This window comes from Falco naumanni, chromosome 2 (assembly GCF_017639655.2).
Source record: "Falco naumanni isolate bFalNau1 chromosome 2, bFalNau1.pat, whole genome shotgun sequence".
Taxonomy (NCBI): Eukaryota; Metazoa; Chordata; class Aves; order Falconiformes; family Falconidae; genus Falco; species Falco naumanni.
The window spans coordinates 8,787,857-8,810,236 of NC_054055.1; the positions used below are offsets into that span (position 1 = coordinate 8,787,857).

Here is a 22,380-nt window from a genome sequence, read left to right on the forward strand (position 1 = left end):
ATTGATTACCATATTTATTTCTGTATCTTTCTTTCTTTGTCTTTCTTTGAGACAAGTAATTTATGCTGTTTACAGAATTCAAATAACATGTACATACAAAATTATTTATATGGATAACCTGAAGTCCTTCATATAAATGAAGATATTAGTGCATCATACTCCTAAGAAACCTCACAGAAGAAAATTAATGGGATATTGCTGTAATCTGTATAGGAATGATACAATATAATGTTAGTGAAAGCAAACGGAACACAAGGAAGCTAATCTGTATCAAAATGAAGTAGTAAATATTGTAGCATAGTATATTATCAGTGCCGTACTGTTAAACAGGTTGTGTTTTTAGCTGCAACAAGTGATGCAGAATAATCAAAAAATAGCACAAAGTTTCTTTTGAATTAGTCCTGACCAATGCATAGAACCTAGATGTGATGCAGAGATTGTGACACGTTAAATTTCATGGACTAGTAAGTGTGTGGGGGGGAGGAAAATCACAGAAATATTAAAGTTAAAAAAATTAAACCCATTCAAAATCAACAAGCTAGTTTTTTAGGAATTCTTTATAAAATTGCTTAGAAAAAATATTTTGTCACAATAAGTTAGTATTGTTTATAAACAAGAAATATGTAGATGTCCATAAACTGACAATTTAAATGTATAATTATGGTAATGTATGCTAAAGGTTTTAATGGAGAAATATAAAAAGTTAAGTACATTAGAAGCAGACAGCTTCTCAAAGACTCACTGAAAGGAGTTAATAGATTTGCAAAATAATAAAAAAAAGAGCCACTGGAAAAGATAAAATTATTATTTTAAGTCTAATTAGTTTGCTTCACTTTGCACTGTCCAGAAATCTTGGAAGTTGGTATTTTTTTCTCTACAAGGAAGAAGTCAGGGAAACTGTCTGAAATCAAAGTGCCATAAAAGGAATTTGATTAAATTAGTAGTTGCATACTGCTGGGACCATGTGGTTTTAGCCCAGGAAGGAACTGAAAATTAAAATTATCAAAATTCTAAAACAGTGAGTATCCTATCACTTAGGATCCTTTTGGAAATACAAGTATGGAAGGTGAAAAATGCAACTTCTTAAAAATACATTTTAAAGATGATCCAGAGAATTATAGACCAGGAAGTCTACACTGCCTAAAATGGTTGAAAATATAGTGCATTCTCACAAAAGAAGAGTCAACATAGCTGTTCTAAAAGGGAAGGCTTTGTTAAAAGATTGTTCTAATTCCCTCCAAGACTAACTGAGTGTATACAGAAAGAAAATATATCCATACAATGTAATTGTATTTTTAAAAACTTTTGACAAAGTTTGGAAAAATGTGCCTGAAAAAAATTACAGTATATTGTAGAAAATGAACAGGAGGTCTGTTCTGAATTTATGATTGCTTAACATGTAAGAAACCTGCAAAGGCAACAGAATTGGAAGAGAGTGCAAAATTAGATTAATTAACCTAACTATTCAAGCTAACTGTGAATTTGCAGAATAAGCTATTGACTCAGCTGACCTGATCAGCCTATATGTGTGATGTGGTTGACTTACTCTTCATAAAAAAATGAAATATATAATTTAAATTTAAGTATTTGCATGTATTAACATTAATAATATGTAAATTATTTTACTGGCGGTTTTGAGGTACAGGGTAAATTCTTCATATATCTCCCTATCTATCTATGTATGAATCTATGTATCTATCTATCTATCAGCCTGTCTATCCAGAAACATATCTTTCTAAAGGACCTTTTATCCTTGAAAGAGTCTAAGTATACAAATATATGAGTCCAAGTGTATGAGGAACTCCTCAGTCTTAGGTTGTCCTCTAGATAAATGTAGTTTCTGATGAATGAGATTTTTTTTTCCAATACTTTAGGCCCTTTGGAAAATTAGCTTTGGACTTGGGTTACTTAGGTTCTTCAACAAAGTATTGGGGTTTATATACTACAAATTATTGGGTTTTATATACTACAGTCAATGAATTTACTACTTGATATTTCATTTACCTGGAGACAACATTCCATTGGTAGATAAAAATTATTTATAGACACTAAGGAACTAAACATGGGTGGCAGTAACATAAACATCCTGTGAGTTTGTTGTGTAAACTTCCTTGTAGTCAACCCAGAGGCAAATGCAACATTGTGAAATTATTCTTAATGTAGTCTTGTAACATAAATGATTGGAACCTGATCCTGTGAAATTATTCTTAATGTAGTCTTGTAACATAAATGATTGGAACCTGATCCTCAAAGAGGAATTGAAAATATTAAATTTTGAAACATTAGGGACCAGATTTCTGAAGGAAACAGAAATTGCTCAGCAGATTTTATTTGTTTGGTTTTGGAGGGTTTTTTGTTTTCTGCAAACACTTTTATGTAAGATCCCTCAGAATACAAAATATCTGCTTTTGGAGAATAGAGTCTTGGTTTACATGTTGCCTTAATAAATCAACTCAGTTTGCTTCAAAATAACATGCCCTATAGTAATAGCATTGCATGTATTGGTTTGAGACCCTTTTTCTATGCATTATTCTTTCAGTATCTAGATGTTGTTCTGGTTTTGTACACATACTCCAGGATATTAAGGTAATGAATGCTATTTGCCAAGAACTGTCTTACAAGGACTTCCCAAGTATGTGGACTGTTTTTATAAACTTTATTTATCAATATTCTAGGGGTTGTTCATTTTTGTTTTGGGTTTGTTGTGTTGGGGTTTTTTCCCATAGGGTTCTGGTCACTAACCTGTCACTAACAGCTAGTTATTGCATAAAGCTGCAAAGGTGTAACCTTCTTTCAACTGGATAAAAGTTAAACAAAATAGTAAAATTCTTATAGGATGGAGCTGACTTATGAGGGACTAGTTAACAAACTGAATAAACAGACTAACACACCATGGGATCTATAGTGATCTTTTCATTTGAAAATAATGATTACTGAGAGGGGTGAAGAATGATTAAAATTAAAATTAGAGAATATAAATTGATGAAAACAAGGAGATAGAAGTTGAAAGTAACTCAGGCAAATGGTTCTCAGAAAGAGAGTTATTAGACTGAAGAGCAGCTTTTCTAGCTAAATGTTGGCATTTGTTTCAATAAATGATGCAAAGCAAAACAAATACTTGTAATACACTATATGACTCCTCAACTGTTCTTTGATTTGCTCTGATGTCTCCTTTAGGAATATAGACTGTAGTTCTGTGAAATCAAAAAGTTGTTGTGGCTTCAGTCTCGGGCAGTTCAGTTCTGGCCTTTATTCTTCCAATTCCGTTTAACTTCACACACTAGTAAAGTAAAATATCAGACATTTCTACCAAAAGAAGAAACATGCCAGACTTTTTTGAATTATCTATATGTAATTTGCTGCTTGACAATATACAATATCTCCATTTCTTTCTGTGTTTTCTATGTGATCTTATTATATAGACCAGATTGTTTTCTTAAGATAGCAAGTGGACCCAAGAGAAGTCGTGTGTTTGTTACTGAGGGTTTACTTTCCTGGATGTTTTTATAAAACTAAAAGTCATCCTCACAATTTAAAGAAATAAAAGTACTCTCCTGTATCACCATGTTTCCTCTTGCTTTAACCAACTTAGCTGCAGATGACTCAGGCACATGGCTGGTTTCTCACCTGCTGTATCCTGGAGATGTTCCTCCAAAGTGTCATTCTGGGAAGCATATTTAGTTTTGTCTTCTCTTCATAAAACCAAGTTGCTATGGATAGCAGGCTGCCTTTGCATCTGCTAATACAGAGAAACTACTTTTTATCTTAGCCATTTGTTTGCTTTCATTCATATGTACAGTGCTAGCAAGTCAATCATGATTATCTGGTTTGACATAATGTATAACACAGATCCTAGAATTTTTCCCTGTCCTGCACTGAGCTCAGGAACTTCAGCTGTATCAAAACAAAGGCCCTTGAGGTCATTTGGTGCAGATATAATGTAATGTTATAAGTGCTCCAAATAATGCCAATAGATTGTTTTTACTCTTCAAAGCAGTGAAGATGGGTATTAAGAAAAAATACCCAAAACATACCCAAAGCTCTTACATCTAGAAGTTCTGTGTTTATGGGTAAAGATCTTTCCAGTATAAAGCCATCAAGGCTTCATCTTGCTTCTGTATCTCCCTTTCTTGATTCAGGTACTGTCCTTGTCATATAAACGTACAGCACATGGACCTGCATATAATTCCTTTACAAAACCACACTAGGATATTTCTATTTGGACAATCTTTTTAGACATTTTTCATGTTAAAACATTTCATGTTTTCAACTGAATTGAAATCTCAGGGGTAGCCAGGTATGGATTATAGAGAAACAAGACAGATTTTCATTATTCTTTCAATATTGAACCAGTCAAATTTTTATTTTTTTTTTCTTTTGTTATGACATTTCTGTTAGTCACTAAAAAAACCAAGTCTTTATTTTCTAAAAGCTGAAAAAGAAGCTTAGTAACTTGAATTCTTGGTAATGTATGTTATAAAACTTGTGGTTTTTGGCTGTGCTATGTGATAGCATCTCTGCTTTCTATTCATCTGCAGTGAATGTTTACAACTGGCCCAGTTGTGTAATATGAATGTAACACAAATACCTTCATAGGAAAGGAACATTTTCTTATTGTCTACTAATAAATTTGAGTGAAGTTCTTTTGAAATAACTAATGGGAAGCAATTGGTTGGAAAGTGGATGTTATAATAGGTATTACACCTGAAGAAGACTGCCTGAGCTGGCTAATTGGCATTCTTTATTTGCTACATGGATTGCCCGCAGTGGAATAAAAATATACTCCCACAAAAATTCTAGCTTAGTTATATTGTCCTTTTTCTTTATGCAGTGCATATATCTATCTTTATGCAATGTGACTCTGTAAGAAAGCTCCTGGTTAATTTATTCTATGGGTATCTCCTGGGTATTTAAGGTATGCTTTTACTGCTTAGGTTATTATCTGAATGGAGACCCAACATAGCTGAATTTCTTTTTCAAAATCAAAAATCACCCGTAATAAAAAACATGCTGTTTTATTCCTAATTTAACAGAGAGACAAATAAGAATAGTTTAAGGTATGAATATCTTCCTACAACTGAACTTGGCGATATGAATTTTCAGTAACTATTAGCCACGAACATTTCTTTGTATCCTTTTTTATTATGTGCAAAACAATGTTGGAGTATTAGGCTGATACTGAAGTTCTGAAACGCAATTGCTTCCAAAATTGGAAATGCAGAATCAAGTCCTAAACCAGCTGTCTTAAATTTGCCAACATGGTAGTATTAGACTCTGAAAACTGAAGGGTTATTAAAGGGGGTTAAAGTCCTTAAACTCAGCTTGTCACAAACTGCCTGGCCAAAGTTAACTCAAGCAGAAGACTTTTTTTTTTTTTTCCTTATGATAGTGGGTGGAAATTCAATGTTATATTTAAGTATTTGGGGAAAGTCTTGAGCCTGGCCCTCTTTGTCATCAGCAGCATGTGGAAAAAGGCATCAGTATTTCCCATATACTCAAAGTGACTGTTGCAGCAAGTCTTTCTGTCCTTTCTACCCTCTACATTTAATCTATCTTGCTAAGCAGATCTTTTTACAGTTGGATCTAAGTTATTTTGCCTAATGGCTTTATATGAATCTAGTTTAAGGGGAACTAAAGCACTAAAACAAAGTGCACAGAATTCTCCAGAGGACAGAACTCCACAAACCATTACACACCTCCACCTGAAAATAGCATGTAATGTAAGGGACGTTTCTGTATTGGCATGGAAATGGTCTTGTATTTCAGTCTTTCTACTGCAGTTTTATGATTCTTTGATTCACTTGGATGTGAAATTAGTAAACCTGCTGCTTTGTTCTCCACCAGCTTTGACATGATTGACTTTGACTTAATATTCCCAGCTGAGAGTTGTTTTCTTCTGTTGATACAGTTCCCTTCCAAAGCCTTGTCATTTTTCTTTTTCATTGTATCTTGATTTCTAAATTATTGTCCTTATGTTAACCCTAGGACATGCAGCTAACACTGAGAATGGATATGTTTGCATTTGTAACTTCTTAAGCTTCTCTACCCTCTCATAAAAATCAAAAGAACATGCCCTTGTTCATACAGGCAGATATGTTGTGCAGGGAGCTGTGTCTCAGTGCTGTGCTCATATTTCTATATAAAACTTCAAAGCTTGAGATTCATCCTTTTGTTTAAAGGATATGGGGATTGTACAACCTTTTTAAAGTAAAATATTACTCTTAAAGACCACTGACAGGTTTTCAACATTTTCTTAATGGTGAACATTTTAAGTAACCGCCTTTTATTATATTTTTCTTCTTTTATTTTCCTGTTTTATTTTCGGTGTTGTAGTCCTGCATGCCTCTCTTGGCTTGCACACCTGAAGGAAGGGGAGGCACAGGCAGGCCTGAAACAGAGGCCGAGCTGTTTTATTTCAGGTCCTTCTCCACCCCTTATGTTCTGGTTTCATTAAACAAAGCAGGGTGGTTTTTTTTCCATTTTACCTATAGGTTCGTCAAGGAAATCAAGCGATTTGCCCAAGATTTCCTAGGTACCCTGTGAAAGCAATGAGTTGTGCCAGATCAGTTGGCTGCTGGCCTAATCTTGGACTAATCACAACCATTCCTTCTAGCCGGTGTCACCACTAAGACTACCTTCTATACAAGCATAATTGGTTTTCATCAAGCAGGGGAAAAAAAAAAATAGTTGCAAAGTAATTGCACTTGACTTAATTCAGTAGCCTTGTTATTATATTAAATAAGCATGCTTATTTTTCTTTCTAGAAAAATACTAGTCAAAATTTTAGGATCACTAAATAATCCAGTCCATTCTGTGTTTCTTACGCTTCTTATTCTCTGCTTTTTATGATTGCATAACATCACATTCTTGGTTGGAGGGAAAAATCTGTTACTACATCTAAATCATCTTCACCCATGCTTCTAGCTTCCCTTTCAGAACTCTATTAATAAATTTTCTTTCCCATATGCACTTTTTGTTTCCCATATGCACATTTTTGCCCGAAGCAAACTCTTCTCAGTGTTTATTTTTGGTGTATGTCCAACATTACTGTAATCCAGTTACAGTTATTTGTGCTGGTAGAATATCAGCTAAATCTATTTGTTCCCTTTTGTCATGCTTACTTAATATTTTAAAAAGAAAATTAGTGAGATTTTTCCACAACTGTACTGGGTCAAACACAGTTCACATAGCTTACTGTAGAATATTCAGTTTTCCTTTGTGCACAAGTTATTATCAATTTAGGATGAGAGTTGGGCATGTGGATTTGAGCCATGCGTTAATCCATGTTCATCCAGAAGTGCATGTCTTTCTGTCTAATACAATGGTTCAATTACAGCTGATGAAATTGCATTATCTTTTGAATCCATCTTATGGTGTTGTCTAGCAATTAGTCACATGTCTACATCCCATATTCAAGTGTTTTTGTCTCACATAGGCAGTAATCAATTTTTTAAAAAGACAATTTAAAATAATTTATTAATAGTTTTATTTACAGATTTTGTAAATATGAAATAGTCTAGAAGTGATGGGTAGGTTCGGGATTAATTCAGTGGTGTCAAATTCTTTTGAAAAAAACTTTTTCTACATTCTGATAAGAGGCTACTTCAAATATAGTGTTTTAACAGCATAAGAACAAAAATTACAGTGAAGAGGATGCCTTTGCAGTTCTGCATTGTTCTGGTTGCGGTGCAGTGAGGCTGATGAAAGGTCACCTACTGCTTTAAAATATAGGGCTATAGGGGTTTGTAATAGACATTTTACTACTCTGGTACAGGTGGCTTTACCCAATATTATTAATGTAAATGTGTCTCTGGTCATGGTCACAGAATGCATAGATTCTTTCCACTCTCCAACCACATTGTAACTGTTGCTTGCCCTGATTTTTTGGGGTTTTTTGAGTGGCCTTTTTAAAATTCATATGTGAACTTTTTTTTTACTTCTACAATTATCCAGATTTCTCCAAATATCTTTGAAAAGTATATTAAAATTGTTTTGGATTTTTGAGATTCTGACTGGCAGTTCAGAAAGTTGCAATAGCGTAAGTATATTTTGGAGTGAACTGGGTAGCTTGCTATGTGACAAAAAAGCTGATGGTCTTAAGCTGATGGACATTGCTAATACAGGTCTATGACGATGCAAAGGAAATGTGAATTGGGCCTTGTTATTATTTTGTCTTTAAATATGTATGTGGTATATAAATAGATATGTTATCATTTTGTATATATGATTTATAGCATCAATTAATGGTAATGTATGTATTTTTTAAGTAGACATGGTCCTGCTTGAAATGATGCGGTAATGTTACGGATTATCTTCTGGAAGACAAGTTTTTAGGTGTTTAGGGTTGAGTTACCCTGGAGCACTAGAGGAAAGCTGCTTTCTGTACAGCTTGCACACCTTCACTTCTTATGCTTGAGTAAAATTACAGAAGTCATGGATTCAGTCTTATGTACCTTTACATTTACTTTACATGTAGCAATGACTACACTGTAGGCCCCCTTAGCTCAGATGTGCAATTGCTGGCTTCTGTATCTACACCTGCAATTCAAAAATGCGTTAATGTTTGGTTTTCAAACATGAAGTGACCTTATCTGTATGCAAAACTATGAGAGTTTTTGTAGTCGGGCACTTGTTATGTGAGAGGACACAGCCAGGTGTATGATTTTGGCTTTTCAGCAAAGTTCTGAATAAACCTTGCGTTACAACATGATTGTAGTGTAGTATGGGACAAGCACCTTGAATGAAAATACAGTTAAAACTGATGTTAGTTTCACATGTGACAAGTTGAAGTACAATGTTGTAAAAATATGTTCTCCGCTGTTAGAGCATTGTCATAATTTTTCATTAAGAATTACTGCCAGGTTGTATCGTTATGTGTTTTAGCAATAGCTAAACTTTGAGGAATTCTAGGTTAGTAATATAGGAGGAATTAAATAATTGAATCAAGTCTTATTGCACCAAAACATTTGTAAAAATTCATTTATCTTATTTGAACGTGTATTTACAGATAGTCTTAGTTGTCCCTTTGTCTGAAATCTTTAAATTTGCTTTAGTCTTTGGAATAGTAAAACTATGTACAACACTTATCAATTCTGTTTAATTTTAGTGTCCTTAAATCCTAATTGAATGCGAATAAACATAAAAGTATTTTGTCACGCAGTCCTGTATTTGTTTTTAAAAGTCAATTGGTTATTTTCTATGGTTAAAAGTACCTAAGTCACGCTTTAGGTTAAAAGAAAATTCCACAAAATACAGGTAGACATATAGGGGTCCAAGATCCACTGAGTCTTAAGACTTCGTCACCTGAGACTGGAATATATCCTTAAATCTTTCCAGATGCTTGAAGCAATCAGCCCAGATTTTATACACTTCACACCCCTGGCACTTCTGTGAGAAGAAAGAAAATACTTGCAAATAAAGATTGTAGGAAAAGTTAAGGAAAAGAGATTGCATTAGTAAGAATAAAAAACCTAACGGGGGATTACAGAAAACTCTGTACAGAAGGTTATTGGCAAGCACCAAAGAATTTGTAAAGGGTGAAAGAGGAGAAAATGATACTGCAGTCATAATCGTGAAGACTGCACAAATAAATGTATTCACACTTCATATGCATATATAAGCTACTGGAGATTTGTTTATTTGTTGCATAAATCTTTTCTAGGTGGCTTTATTTTTAAACTCAGCCTCTTGCTCTCTTTCTGTTACGTTTATGTATAGTTGTACATACCAAAGTTTACACTATGGTTTAGCATTTAGGGCAGATAACATTCCTCCTGAGCTTCTCATTTGCATCTTCTGATGCAATTTAGTTGACAAGGTCTTTTCAGGCATGCAGGGAAAAAAACACTCCCATGTCCGTTTTGATCACTGGCAAAGGGGTATCTTTTTCAGTAGTTTGTCTAGATGCTATTTCCACAAGAAAGCGCTTTGCCTGTAAAGCTTGTACATATAAATCTGCTTCAGCAGGGTGCTTGCAAAGTTGTGTCAGGGTTAGCTAGAATAAAAACCAAAAACTAAGTCTTCATGAAAATTGCAAGAGTGTTTGCTTGGCTGCTTTTTTTTTGCCTTTTTTTTTTTTTTTTTTTTTACACCCCCCCCCCCCCCCCCCCCCCCCTTCCTTTCTCCCGTGGTTTGTCATCCAGAAAGGATGCAGGCGCACGTCCCAGCCACGCAGAGCATTGATTGCTTCTGCCTGCAGCGGGGATGCTGTCAAGTCGCTGTGCGAGTGGAGTCCGATATTGACACAGAGCTGCTGGCCAGCAGCTCCTGCTGCGCCCCGCTCCCGCCATGCCCTGCCGCTAGCTGCTGCCAAGGGGGCTGGGGAGGCCCCGGCGAAGGACCTGGCGGCTGGGAGGAGAGCGCTTCCATGCAAACTGGCCCAAGGAAGCCCTGGGTGCACCATGCGTGCCCACCTTCCCAAGCAGCACAGCTGCGGCAGGGGGTGCGAGAGGTCGGACGCCGGCAGGAACGTGCCTCCCATAGCGAGGGATGCCCACTGCGCCTGTCGTTGGCACCAGCATCCTCCGGGGCTCCAGTATAGCTCTCAGGCGCTTCCCTCGTGGGGACCTGGAGGGGCCAGCCAGAGCAGGAGCAAGTTTGTCCCTTTGTGGGACACTGTGCGGAAGAGCCCCCCTAAATCCCCAGCCAAGCCCCAGGGCAGCCCGGGGGAGTGGTGGTCAGAGTGCGCCTGTGCCCACGGCTGGTCCCCCCCGGTGCAGGTGAGCCAATTCTTCACTCTCCAAGCGACTTAGAGGATGCTCCAGGGAAGGGAAGTGTGAGGTTTGGTGGTGTCGGCAACTTTTCATGCTATGTCTTGATTTGTGTTTAGAGATGCCTTCTGGAAAAATTATATGCAAGGGCAAGCTGTCGGTTGGTAATGTCTGTTGTTTGAATATTGATTCTCTGTGGCCTGTGGAAATTTTGGGGTCCTCTTGGAAGGGTTTTCTTGTTAAAATATTTTGGTTTCTCCCTCCAGGTTCTCCAGACTATGTATTCCATTATGTTGTATAAAGAAATTATTTGTTTATCCCGCACCCACTCACCCCCGGTGTAATGGATTTTGCCTGCTTCTGTAAACAGTTTGTTTTCAAATGTTACCTTAATTTAATAAGGATATTTTAAATATGGAACATGGCAGGGTGGTGGTTTAGGTTTATTAATAAGAGAAAGTGTGATCTATTTTTCCTCTTTTGAACTTCAAATGTAATTGAAACCTTTAATAAATATGAAATAGCTCTTTAGCTTTCATAAATCTATAGGGTTTTATTTAATGGCAAGGCAGTGTATTTTAAAACAGAAACCAGCCAGGGTATAGGATGTGTATAGATACCTGTAAGCAATGAGACTGAGAATGATTACACACCAGATAACCCAGGACTGTGAAACAGAAATCATAATGACACTTACATGATGGTTAATATTAAAAAGCTTTAACACTTCCTCGACTGATGCATGTTTTCATTTCTGCCTTAGAAAACTTTAAGCTCATTCAAAGTCTTTGTATTGTGTCAATATCAAATCTGTTTGTCATAATTTCACACACAAAAAAAAGCAGAATTCAATGTTGGAAGAGGGTTTTGAGATACATGTTTACTTACTGAAATAGTACACGCTAGATTTGAACTAGCCTTAGCCTACATTGAACATGTGCATCCTCTCAGAGATTAAATCAATTCTTTGATGGAAATGGGTTTAATATATTTTCACTGAACAGAATAGCAGTAAGGTGAAAGCCTGTCAGATAGTGTAGCTGTACTTGATCTTGTCTTATGGTCTAAAACAGTGATGCTCTGTTGATTGAAAGTGATTGCTGTATATAAAACACTTTAATTTTTTTGCTTCAAATCTATTATTAAGTAGAAAAACTAAACTTTCTGATACATTTTGAAGTGACCAAAATGACGCATGTGACTAAAGTATATGTTGTACATTTTCTGTCATAATCAAAGCACATACAACTATTTATGGCAGAATAAAACCATATAAAGCATAGAACTAGACTTTGTTCTGATTTTAATTATAAAAAGCTCTAAATATTTTTGGTAGGCTCTGACGATTTTTGTGCTGGAAAAAATCCCAAAGGAAAAAACCCTATAAAGGAAAGGGATCCTTGTTTTTCAGAGGTATAGAATTTATAAAAGGAAAATCAAGGAGTGATTAAAAAAAAAAAAAAGGCCACTTCTAAGGATACATCAATATCTACATTATAGATGCATTGTAAAGTTACTTCATTATCTTCAGTGCCTTTGTGGTCACGTCCACTTGTGTTTACATAATGTGAAATTGTTCATGTATATGTGCTTTCTGACATTTAATTTTGAACTCTGCACTGTAAACTTTCTTTACTGTACATCCTTAATGCCAACTACCTTATTCTGTTTAGGAAAGTCCCTTTCTTGGGTTCTGCCTATAATGAATCAATCTACCATCACTCAAACTCATGTTCTGTGCCTAGGGTTGGACTGATGTACTTACTTTGGCAAACACTTGGTGTTTTTTTTATGTCATAGAGTTGTGGGGTACTTTGTTTCAAACAATAATCTATCTTTTTTTCCCTGTGCAAAGTAAGCATTGTGCAAGCTATGGGAAGAAAGGAAAGTGTGTGTATATATGTGTGTGTGTATGTATATTGTTCTACGTACATACACTTAGACAATCATTTTATTAATTATATTGCATAGATGTAATATGGGAAAACATTATAGAGCTGCCCTTAATAACTGCCCTTACTTGGGAGGATACAAGTTGAAGTCAATTAAATTTTGTGTGGACTATGTTGACTGGGAAAGATGTCATCTTGCTTGCCAAAATAAGGAACAGTAGTGAAACAGTTACATTTGCTGGCCTAGAAAAAGGAAAATTTATTTGAAATTTCCATCTTATGTGTAAATGTGTTAATAAATAAGCTAGTGACAGCTTTGAGGATGGAGAAGGGCTTTTTTCTGTAAAGTTCTGAGCAGATTTTTTGTTCTGCTTGTCATGTTTGGGAGACTACCTTCTTCAAGCATAGGAAAGACAGAACACCTTGGAAAAACTGCTTCTTGGTTAGTACTATGGAACCAAATTTAATGCACAGGTCCTTAATTCCTAGAGTGTGTGTTAGCCAGCTGTAACTAATGTACACTTTGTCATCCTCACCCTGATAAAAACGCTGATATTTGTTGCTGAGGACATGGTTCCATTTTCTTTACCAGTTCCTCTTTCTTTAGTATGTCAGAGCAAAGAATGGCACTCAGGTATTATTAATATTTTAACTGTCTTAAAACTTTGCTTTGCTAGCTTGCATGTTTGTGTTTGCTTGTAGCTTCATGTTGACTTGTGGGTAGAAAAATGCTCTCTTTATATCCAAATAGAAGTTTAGAAGTTCTTTTGGGATTACAAAAAAAATCCCTCTTAATTTTGGAAGTGAGTTGAAAACAAGTTTAGATTGAAATGTGATTCCAAGATTTGATTCCAAGACCTTTCTTTTTTTTCACTTGCAGTCCTTCTTGGCAAACTCATTTACAGTACTGTTTCCTTTATTTAAAAAAAAAAAAAAAAAAAAAAAAAAAAAAAAAAAAAAAAAAGAGTAAGTTAATGGGGAAGTTTTCTATCTCCCTGTTGCCTGGAAATATTTCTTGCTCCTCTGCGGTGTACCAGCTTTCTCTATCACTGTTAGTACCATGAAGTCATGTAATTTGTGTGATTTACTCAGAGATTTCATATTTAAGGTCAGTGTTATGCTAACTCCGAGAGAGCAGAGTGAAATTGGGGGTGGGGATTTCATAATTAAGGTCAGTGTTATGCTAACTGTGAGAGAGCTGAGTGAAATTGGGGGTGGGGGGAGGGTGTTGGTGCAGGGGCAAGGAGATGACCTGATGTTTCACATGGGTCACATTGGATGTAGTTTGTAACATTGGCTGTACTTTCCTTGTTGGCACATATGGACTGCTGGCACATACAATCTACAAATTAATCAGATTAGAAATGTATGATAACACGTGCTGCTGAAGGTATGCAATGAACAGCTATTGCAGAAGGGGCGGGGGGATAGAATTCTACCACCCTGAGCATAGCTTGAAGAGGAAATTTCAGAGATTGAGCTGCTGCGCTTCTTTTAAGAAGTCTAAGATACAAGTTTTACTTCAGGCAGTCTTTATGGAAAAGGGAATCCTCTAAACACCTTTCCAGTATGTGTGTAACTGTGTGTTTCCAGATTCCTAGAGCTCAATATTGTTCTGTTAAAGGGGAAAAGGCAGAAGTGGATTCCCAGCTTTGGCTGCTTCCCAGTTCAGAAGACAATATTGGACTCCACTTTAATTCAGCTTACTCTGTTTGCTATTAAATTTTTGACACTTCTATTTTGAAATATTCTCAAGGAAAAACATCTCATATCAGACAGTATCCTGGATGTGTCATCTACACAAATGCTTACATGTGTTTTGTTTTGAAAACTTCCATAGAAGTGTAAAGTTTCACATACTTGTAATCAATTTGCTGTCAATGTCAGCTTTGATGACTTTTTTGGTTGGCTGTTTTTTTCCACGAATGTCAGATTTATTTTTTATTATTATTATTATTTTTTGCAGTCAGTGTCTTTTAAAAGAAATAGCATCACTGAGCTGTTTTGTTACCTAGCAGAGAGGCTTTTGAGCTAAACCCTAGCTTATAGATGTAGCACGACTTAAAAAAGGCAGTGAGTAGCCACATTCTGAAGTATCAGCTGAGAATGGTCTTTTGTCTTTGAAGGCTTTGGGCGCTAGCGCTGAAATTTTAGTATATCATTCGAGAGCTCTTTGCGTGGTGAGATGCGGTGAGAGTTAGCTTCAAGGCATTCTGCTACAGTACGAAAGCAGAAGGTCTATTCCCAGAGATACTGGCTCTCCTAACAATATAAAGAAATTATTTGTAATAGGTTGTGTTTTTAAAAGCTTAGCTTACTCTTTTCAGGTTCATGGATTCCCACATGCAACTGGCCATTCTTCTGTTAAGTCACTCCTGGCAATGGACGTACATACAGCTATTTTCATTAGCTAAGGGAGATCTTTTCGCTCTAATTTAGTATGTTCAATTGTCAGTTAAATAGCAGTTAAAGAAGAGCCAAATAATGCCGGGGTTTTTGCTGTTCTTTTTGTTTTAATCTCTGAGCCTATTGAGAGCTAGATGTTGTAAGTCAAGAGTTAAGGATTTGGTGTCACTGACAATTTTAAGAAGGATAAAAGAGAGAGTAGCTGGGCAGTTTTTAATGGAAGAAGTTGTTCATATCCCATTCTTGGGCTGATATGTTCTTATCAGTGGATTTGGGCGACAGCCCCTAAGTTTAGGAAGAGGTATCTTAATTCAGCATCTTGCCTTGGATGGATCATTGTGCTGCATTCATAGAAGTAAGCTCATTTGTACATCTTTTAAGTGACAGCTGCACAGATTGCTGGCAATGTTTCAGAGCGGAAATATAAAAGCCATTAGCGTGTTCTTTTGCAAGATGAGTAATATTGTTCTAACAATTCCTGTATCCAGTCCCGCTGACTGACAGAGGACTTTGAGGAGTCTGTAGCATTCTGGGTGACATTCACATCTGACACTCTCCCAGCACAGCTGCTGTAGAAAACGTTATGCTTTTACATTCTTGTTTAGCCTATTTCTTCTACAAAAACCAGGAAAGTATTGTTAATACTTAATTCATAGCATTTTAGGTTATGTTTGACATTAAAAGGAAGTCAAAGATTAGCTCTTGAGTCCCCTGCGATGAGGTCAGCAATCTCATTAGTGATGCAGGGAACGTTTCTGGTCAGAACTAACGTGAAAAGTTGCTTAAAGTTTGTTCAGAAATATGATTTCCTTAGCGTAATGGCTGTTCACATGATTGCAATTTGAAAGATGGATGTGGTATGTCCTGAAAAGACCAGAAACTAAACATGCTGAGACACATTTGGAGTTTCTGTATAACACGCAGGTTTAACAAAACAAAACGAAAAAACAACCAAATCCACAAAAAAACCCCAGCAGTACACACGAAGCTTTGTGCTCTAAAGACTCAGGAACCTGGGGATGCGTCAATTGTTCCAGATTTCCCGCAGTATCTCAAGGGGTCATTCAGCCACCTCTGCCTGGATTGATAATGTATCATTGCTTTGCAAAGGCCACTGGGAGTAAAAGAAAGGTGGATAGTCATCTTTTGGTTTTCTGTCTCCTTCTATTAATGTATTAGATCTTTCATCACTGTTAATATTTTTGATAATGCGTGATTTTAAGTAGCAGCAAAGACAGTTAAGAAATAGACATGGTTACATTTATCATGAAAGTATTTGTGTGCAAGATGTTTTGCCTATTTTCATTTAAATAAAGAAAAAGATAAATGTATGCTATGCACTGTACTAACCAATGATTGTAATAATTTATCTACGCATATCTTGGCTCCTGCTGATTGTTCAGTCATAAATATGTTAATACTTAATTTGCATGATTTGTTACACCGTATTTAGTTTTGCATTTAATTATTCCCATGTTTCAAAATTTCTCCTCCTTGGTGCCTCAAGAAGCCAAGAACATTTTCTCCCCTTGACATGTAATTTGGCTTCTTGGATTTTCATGGGGAAAGAAAGGGCGTTATGGGAAGGGAATTGTAGAACTTGGAAGGGGATTGTTTATAGCATTGGTAATTGGCCAAAACTGCACAAGTGCTCTGATAGTTCTCCTGCTATTGATAAATTTCTCTAATACTTGGCATGTGTATTCACTCATGGATAAACTGTTCATATTTGAGATATGATATTTTTCACCAATTCATATTTCATCAATATGAGATATTCAATATTTGAGAACAGAAGGTCATTTCCCTAGGACCACACAGGCAGAGCCCAAAGGGATTAAAAAACTTTTTCATTTTTCCTTCCCCCTTCACTTTTTCTATAGGCTTCCACTTAATCCACTCCTAGGAATATCAAGGCATTTTCACTTAATGAGCTCCTTACCATCACAGGAACTTATAACACAGGAAAGTCTTTGATCTGCCCTGCATTACTCTGATGGCATGTGACACACAATAGGATTTTAGTCTTCCTGTCTCTTACACTGACTCATGAAGTTATAGGTTGCTGGAACTGTTTTGTGGCAAATCAACAGGACTGATAAACTGGATGCTCTCTGGACTAAAGGGGTGGTGGTGGTGATGGTGGTGTTGTCAGGGAAAGGGTTGCCTCATGGCTTGCTTAAGATGGTAGGAATAAGACTTGATAACCCTGGTTGTGCTTTCTGTTAAATGTTCTACTATGTTTAAATTAAGCATTCAAAGATGCAAAACCTTTACACCAACTCAACACGATGGTTTTGGTCTAATCAGAACAAAATTCCTGAAAGACGATGACAGTTTATAGCTGGATGCTGAGCAATGGTTAAGACTGCGATAGAATTTGTCTCACCTATTTTGGCATGACTTAAAAACAAAACCTGAAAATTTATTTCTCTTTTGTAAGTGGCTATCTTTATTGTTCTGGGCTATTTGAGTCAACTGTGAAAATGTCAGAGTTCCCTACAAGAAACCTAAAGAGAGTTTCTGGTTGTAGTAATAGAGATTTATAGAGTTTGCCAGTTTACCTCTGTTTCCTCATGTTTGCATGTGGCTTTTGGATAAAGGATAATAAAAATAAAGCAAAAAAAAAAAGCCAAAAAAGAATTATGGATTAAATTACTTTGCTTTTAAGAACTGTGTTTGCTTTGAAATAAGCCACGGATTGTTAAAATAGAGTTTATAAGTGAAATAACATATAGTCATTTACTTTTTACTAGAGGTATTTTTTTATAAATTACTGCAGTTAATCAGATGATTCAGCTCAATTGTCACCTAATTTCAAAAAGTCCCATTGTTTTGAGAGTTAGAAATGCAGGGATCAAAAAGGACTTCTTTATGTATTCAAAATAGACGTTCTGTAATATCTAAAATGGACATCAGAAAAACAAACAAAATAATCCTTTTTGTAAATTCCAATTCTGGTATAAGCTTTCTGTTAGGTCACAGAAGCCAGCTATGAATGCTGTATAAAATCCAATTTAGCAAAATAACATCTGGTTTTGGTTTAGATACATTGCACTTTTAATCTGGAGTTTTACCTTTCTGATTAAGTATTTGTACAAGGAGAAGCAGGTTACTTCAGCAGCTGAAACTGTTCATATAATTTGTCAAACAGATCAAATTATTTTCATTATGCGTTTCAAATGAAAGCAGAATAAAGTAGTGCCATAGGCTTCTGTTGACATTGTAGAGCAACTCTGTGCAATGCTGCACTCTGATATTAAAACAGGCTTTTAAGACTCCTTGTTTACATTTGTTTTTCTTTTAAATTCTGATAAACACTTCCTCCATACTGAACTGATATTTGCTGCATTCATGATCACAGAAACTTTGGCTATTTATCCTTGTGCTGGTTTGTCCAAGTTTTTATGTTGCAGTCATCACTCACCTGATAGCTGAGCACATTAAATATTTATTGAAGATGTGGTAAGGTCTAAGCCGGTTTTGCTTTTGTTCCTTCTGTAGGGTCTATTTTGTGAAATATGTGATTTTTTCAGCTTTGCGAAGAAGAAATGCAGCTGTGCTCCACTTAAGAGTGGCTGCCAGAGGAGTGCGGTCCTGGCCCTGCGCTTTGCTTCCTTCATTGTGCTGCTTTATATGATTGTGCACTGAGCTCAGAGGACTGATACGCCAGAAAGTTAAACCAGTAAAACGAACAAAAAAAAAAAAAGTGTTTGAGATACTTATTTAATGGCCCAAATTGGTGTCTACCAGCACAATTTCTAGCGCCAGCACAAAGCTCAGAGCATAAGCATGTGACAAGGGAGGTGTCCCAGAAGACAGCCCATAGCTGCATCCTTCAAGGGTAGTCACACTTAACGTGCAACCTGACGTGCGCATTTTGGGTTTGACAACACAACAGTGCTTGGGGGCCTCCTCGTGCTAAGTGCAGAAACTTGTATCAAGCTCTTTGCTATCTCTAAGACCTCAGAGACAATAATGCTTCACTTAAGAAATTGAGAGGTTGGGAGCTCTCTTTCCCTTTCTATTCTCACTTTTTGTTCAGCCTGGGTTGTCTCATCTTGGGTTCTTTCATCTCATCTGTGGGTTCTCTCTGGCCATCTTGCGGTCATGAGTGTACAAGTCACTTTGTCACAGCCCTGTGACACTACAGCCAGATTCGAATTGGCAAATGACATTTTGCAAGAAGAACCCAAAATTCCTATCTAGGTATTTAATAAGAAGGCAGTAAGAAAAATCAGAACCCTGGTCTCACATTCTTACTGGGCCGAATTCTGTCACATGTGCAACCATGTTCTGACTGAGCTTTGGCCTTTGTGCACCACCACCTTGCTCAAGCATAAATTTATTTGAAGTACTGCCACTTAGAGGCAAGTGCTTTAAGCCTGTAGAAAAGACACACCTCTAGCAGTCTGTTTACCAAAAGTGTACTTCTCACTTTTTTTATACAATGTGAGTAAGACACTGTTTAAAAAACAAGAAAAACCCCACCAACCAAACACAGTTATTAAAATTTACACTATGTAGTACTGAAATATACATCTTCTGGCAGCTTTTCTTAGCTAGCTGGTATTTCTAGCCTATCAGTAAAATATCTCACTCCTGCGACATGAATTATTTTCCATTTTTTAATTGCGTGTGCAAAAATGGGAAAAAGGTAGCGTTGCATATGTACATTTATAGAGTACAAGACCTTTATACATGATAATGTTCTATACAGCTATGCACAAACCAAAGCAGGACAGATATTCAGGTCACATTTTCTAATGATGGGCAAAGCAAGGATTTTTTTTTTTAGTTCCTAAGATATAAAGTTATTTAAAAATGAAAGATCTAAGCAGTTTGATCATCATCATTTTTTCTCATTAGATATGTACATCTCTGACTTATCAGAACTTAGCACACAGCTCAGTGCCCATTGATCTAATTTTTGAAGAACTGCTTTTTAGCATTGCCTGTTTGGAGAGAATAACAGCATCAGGGGATTGTTTATGGATAGAACTTGTCTGCAGGTGACTAACCAGTAACAACCGGCTAGAAATGCAATCATGCAAAATTTGGAGACAAGCTTAGAAAGTGATGGGAGAAGAGGGTACCACATCATCATGCTTTCAAGGAGTCTAATTTTTGGAAACACACACTTAAACATGTTCAGTGGATACCTACCTATCATTGGGCATTTCTGGAAAACCTGGCCTATAGGATTTCCAACTACCTTGAAAACATGTATAGATTGCTATGATTATTATTACAGTTTTGAAACATTATTATTTAAATTTTAATTATTTTAAAGAATTGAAATGCTACAGAAATACAAGGATGGGCAATACCAATTTGTTGCAGTTTGATTTGACAGTAAGATACTTTTCCTGTAATGTACCACATGTAGTTGTGCTATATGTTATAAGCAGAGTCATGATATAAGTTGCCGCTGGGACAGTCATTAGCTTGCTCAGCCATTGCAGGTATAAAAGCTGTAGCAATCTGATCACTTCTGTGGGCATAAATCTGCAAAAATACTGCCTTTTGCAGTTCTTTTTTTCTTTGAGTTGGCAGTATTCTCAGTGGATCTTCTCTTTTTTACTAAGATGCATTTAGGTCTATGTAGTCAGCACAAACTTGGAATTCATACATTACTCTAAATAATTTGCACTGAAAATTGAGGTTATTACTCCTAGTTGTTTTGGTTTTAAGCATTGGTTGCTGTCTATCAGCTAAACTAGTCTATGTATCAAGAAATAAAACATTATGTTAATCATATGGAGAATATGGAAGGGAATGAAGCAGCTCTTCGTAGTGGATGAAAATGCAGAATTGCAGAAATGTTTTGCTGAATGGCCAAAAAACTAAAAAAGCTCTTCAGATTCGTAATTCTTGGGTCTTTGTCTCTTCTGAAGATAGCCCTTGTCAGGTCTAACCAAATGGTTGGCTTTTGCTCATTTTATGTAACGCCTTTTCAAAACACATTTTGGTACTGTGGAAATTTAGTACCCGTTTTCCTTCTCACCTTTGCCCCTTTTTGCCCTTCTTTTTGAAGAGCCTCGTTACTTCCACATTCATTTGTTTTTTTCCTACCTCATCTAGATTTTCCCATTTTTGAACAGCTGCCAAAACAGTAGTGGAATTACTGGGTTTACCTGTATGGTCTCTGTCTTATTTCCACATGGGAGCCTTTTTTCTTGTGGTTCACTTGCCAGGATTTGTCCTCAGGTGATAATAACTTTAATGTACTTTCTGCCAGTTTCTATTTCATCATGTTACCTCTTGCACTTGAGGGTTCAGCAAAACTGACAAAACAGCAAAATGCAAAAGGGAACAGAATTGCCACATCATAAGCATTTCATGTCAGGGGGATAAGGGGTAAAGGAGCTTGGTTTTGTTTTTATTAATAATAATAGCAATAATAAAAGCACAAAGAGGAAGGAAATTCTTTTTGCAATCTGATTTATTAGATGGCATTCAACAAACAACGACGGGCGGGAAAGGTGATCAAAGCAAAACTGATCCTGTTTGTGTTTTCTCCAGATGTCATTACTGTCTGATGTCTTGACATTAAAACGGCTCAGAAGGAACAGCTGTATGATTCTTTTGTTCTCGGATACATTTGTGAGTCAGGTCAATGTTCATTCAATTTCAGACTGGAAAGGTTGAGGCAGGGAGGTTAACAAACATTGTATGGATTGTACATAAAGCAGAGAGGGAGCTTTGCATTTTTAACACCTTTAACATAGCTTAGTCCTACAGACAAAACAGCTAGGCTGGACCAACCTGTGCTATTTGTTGAAGTACTTTAATTTCTAGCTGACTTACGCTGGGGTTTGGCTAACCCATCTTTGTGGAAGGGTAGCTGGAGTCTGTTCTCCATTGGACCTTCAAGGGCCTTTGCTGCTTGTGGCTACCATGGAGGTGTTGCATCTAGCCCAGTCCCCACGCTGGGAATCTCAGTGAGCTCCTGGATCCATGAGCCTGTGTATGTTGATAGGACTTCCATCTTTTCAAAGTAAGTAGTTCTTCATGTTACTGAAGAAAGGTTTCCAGTGGGTAGTGAAGTCTTTGCCACAGTGGACCAGATTGCATCAACTCATTCAATCTATGAGAAACTTCTGTTAAAGGAAGGGCTGTGCTCTCGGAGTGATGGATATATTGGTTTGGAGGTACAAAGCAATTACTCAACTAACACTATATCTTCAAGCCTTTCCATCAGTGCAGGATCAGCAGTTTGAGCTGACCTCATTGCTGGGATGTTGTGCAGAGCTGGACAACAGAGTTTAACCTCTTCTTGTACTACTAAACTAGTAAAGTTGGACTAAGAGGAGAAAACACTGAAAATGTAAGAACAAAACAATGTAAAGAAGTCATTAAAGACAGTTGAA

General features: G+C 36.5%; 1 protein-coding gene across 18 annotated transcripts in view; it reads left to right on the top strand.

The window, feature by feature from the left end:
- Positions 1 to 22,380, top strand: part of DLG2 (discs large MAGUK scaffold protein 2) — a 1,042,746-nt gene that overhangs the window by 574,168 nt on the left and 446,198 nt on the right. For 5 of the 18 annotated variants that reach the window (XM_040583247.1, XM_040583249.1, XM_040583253.1 and 2 more), the window contains exon 1: positions 10,206 to 10,718. The exons of the other annotated variants lie outside the window; for them this stretch is intronic. In XM_040583247.1, the coding sequence (XP_040439181.1) occupies positions 10,401 to 10,718 (318 nt within the window). In that variant the 5' untranslated portion in view covers positions 10,206 to 10,400. Of the gene's footprint in view, positions 1 to 10,205; positions 10,719 to 22,380 lie in introns of those variants that run through there. 18 annotated transcript variants of the gene reach the window in all.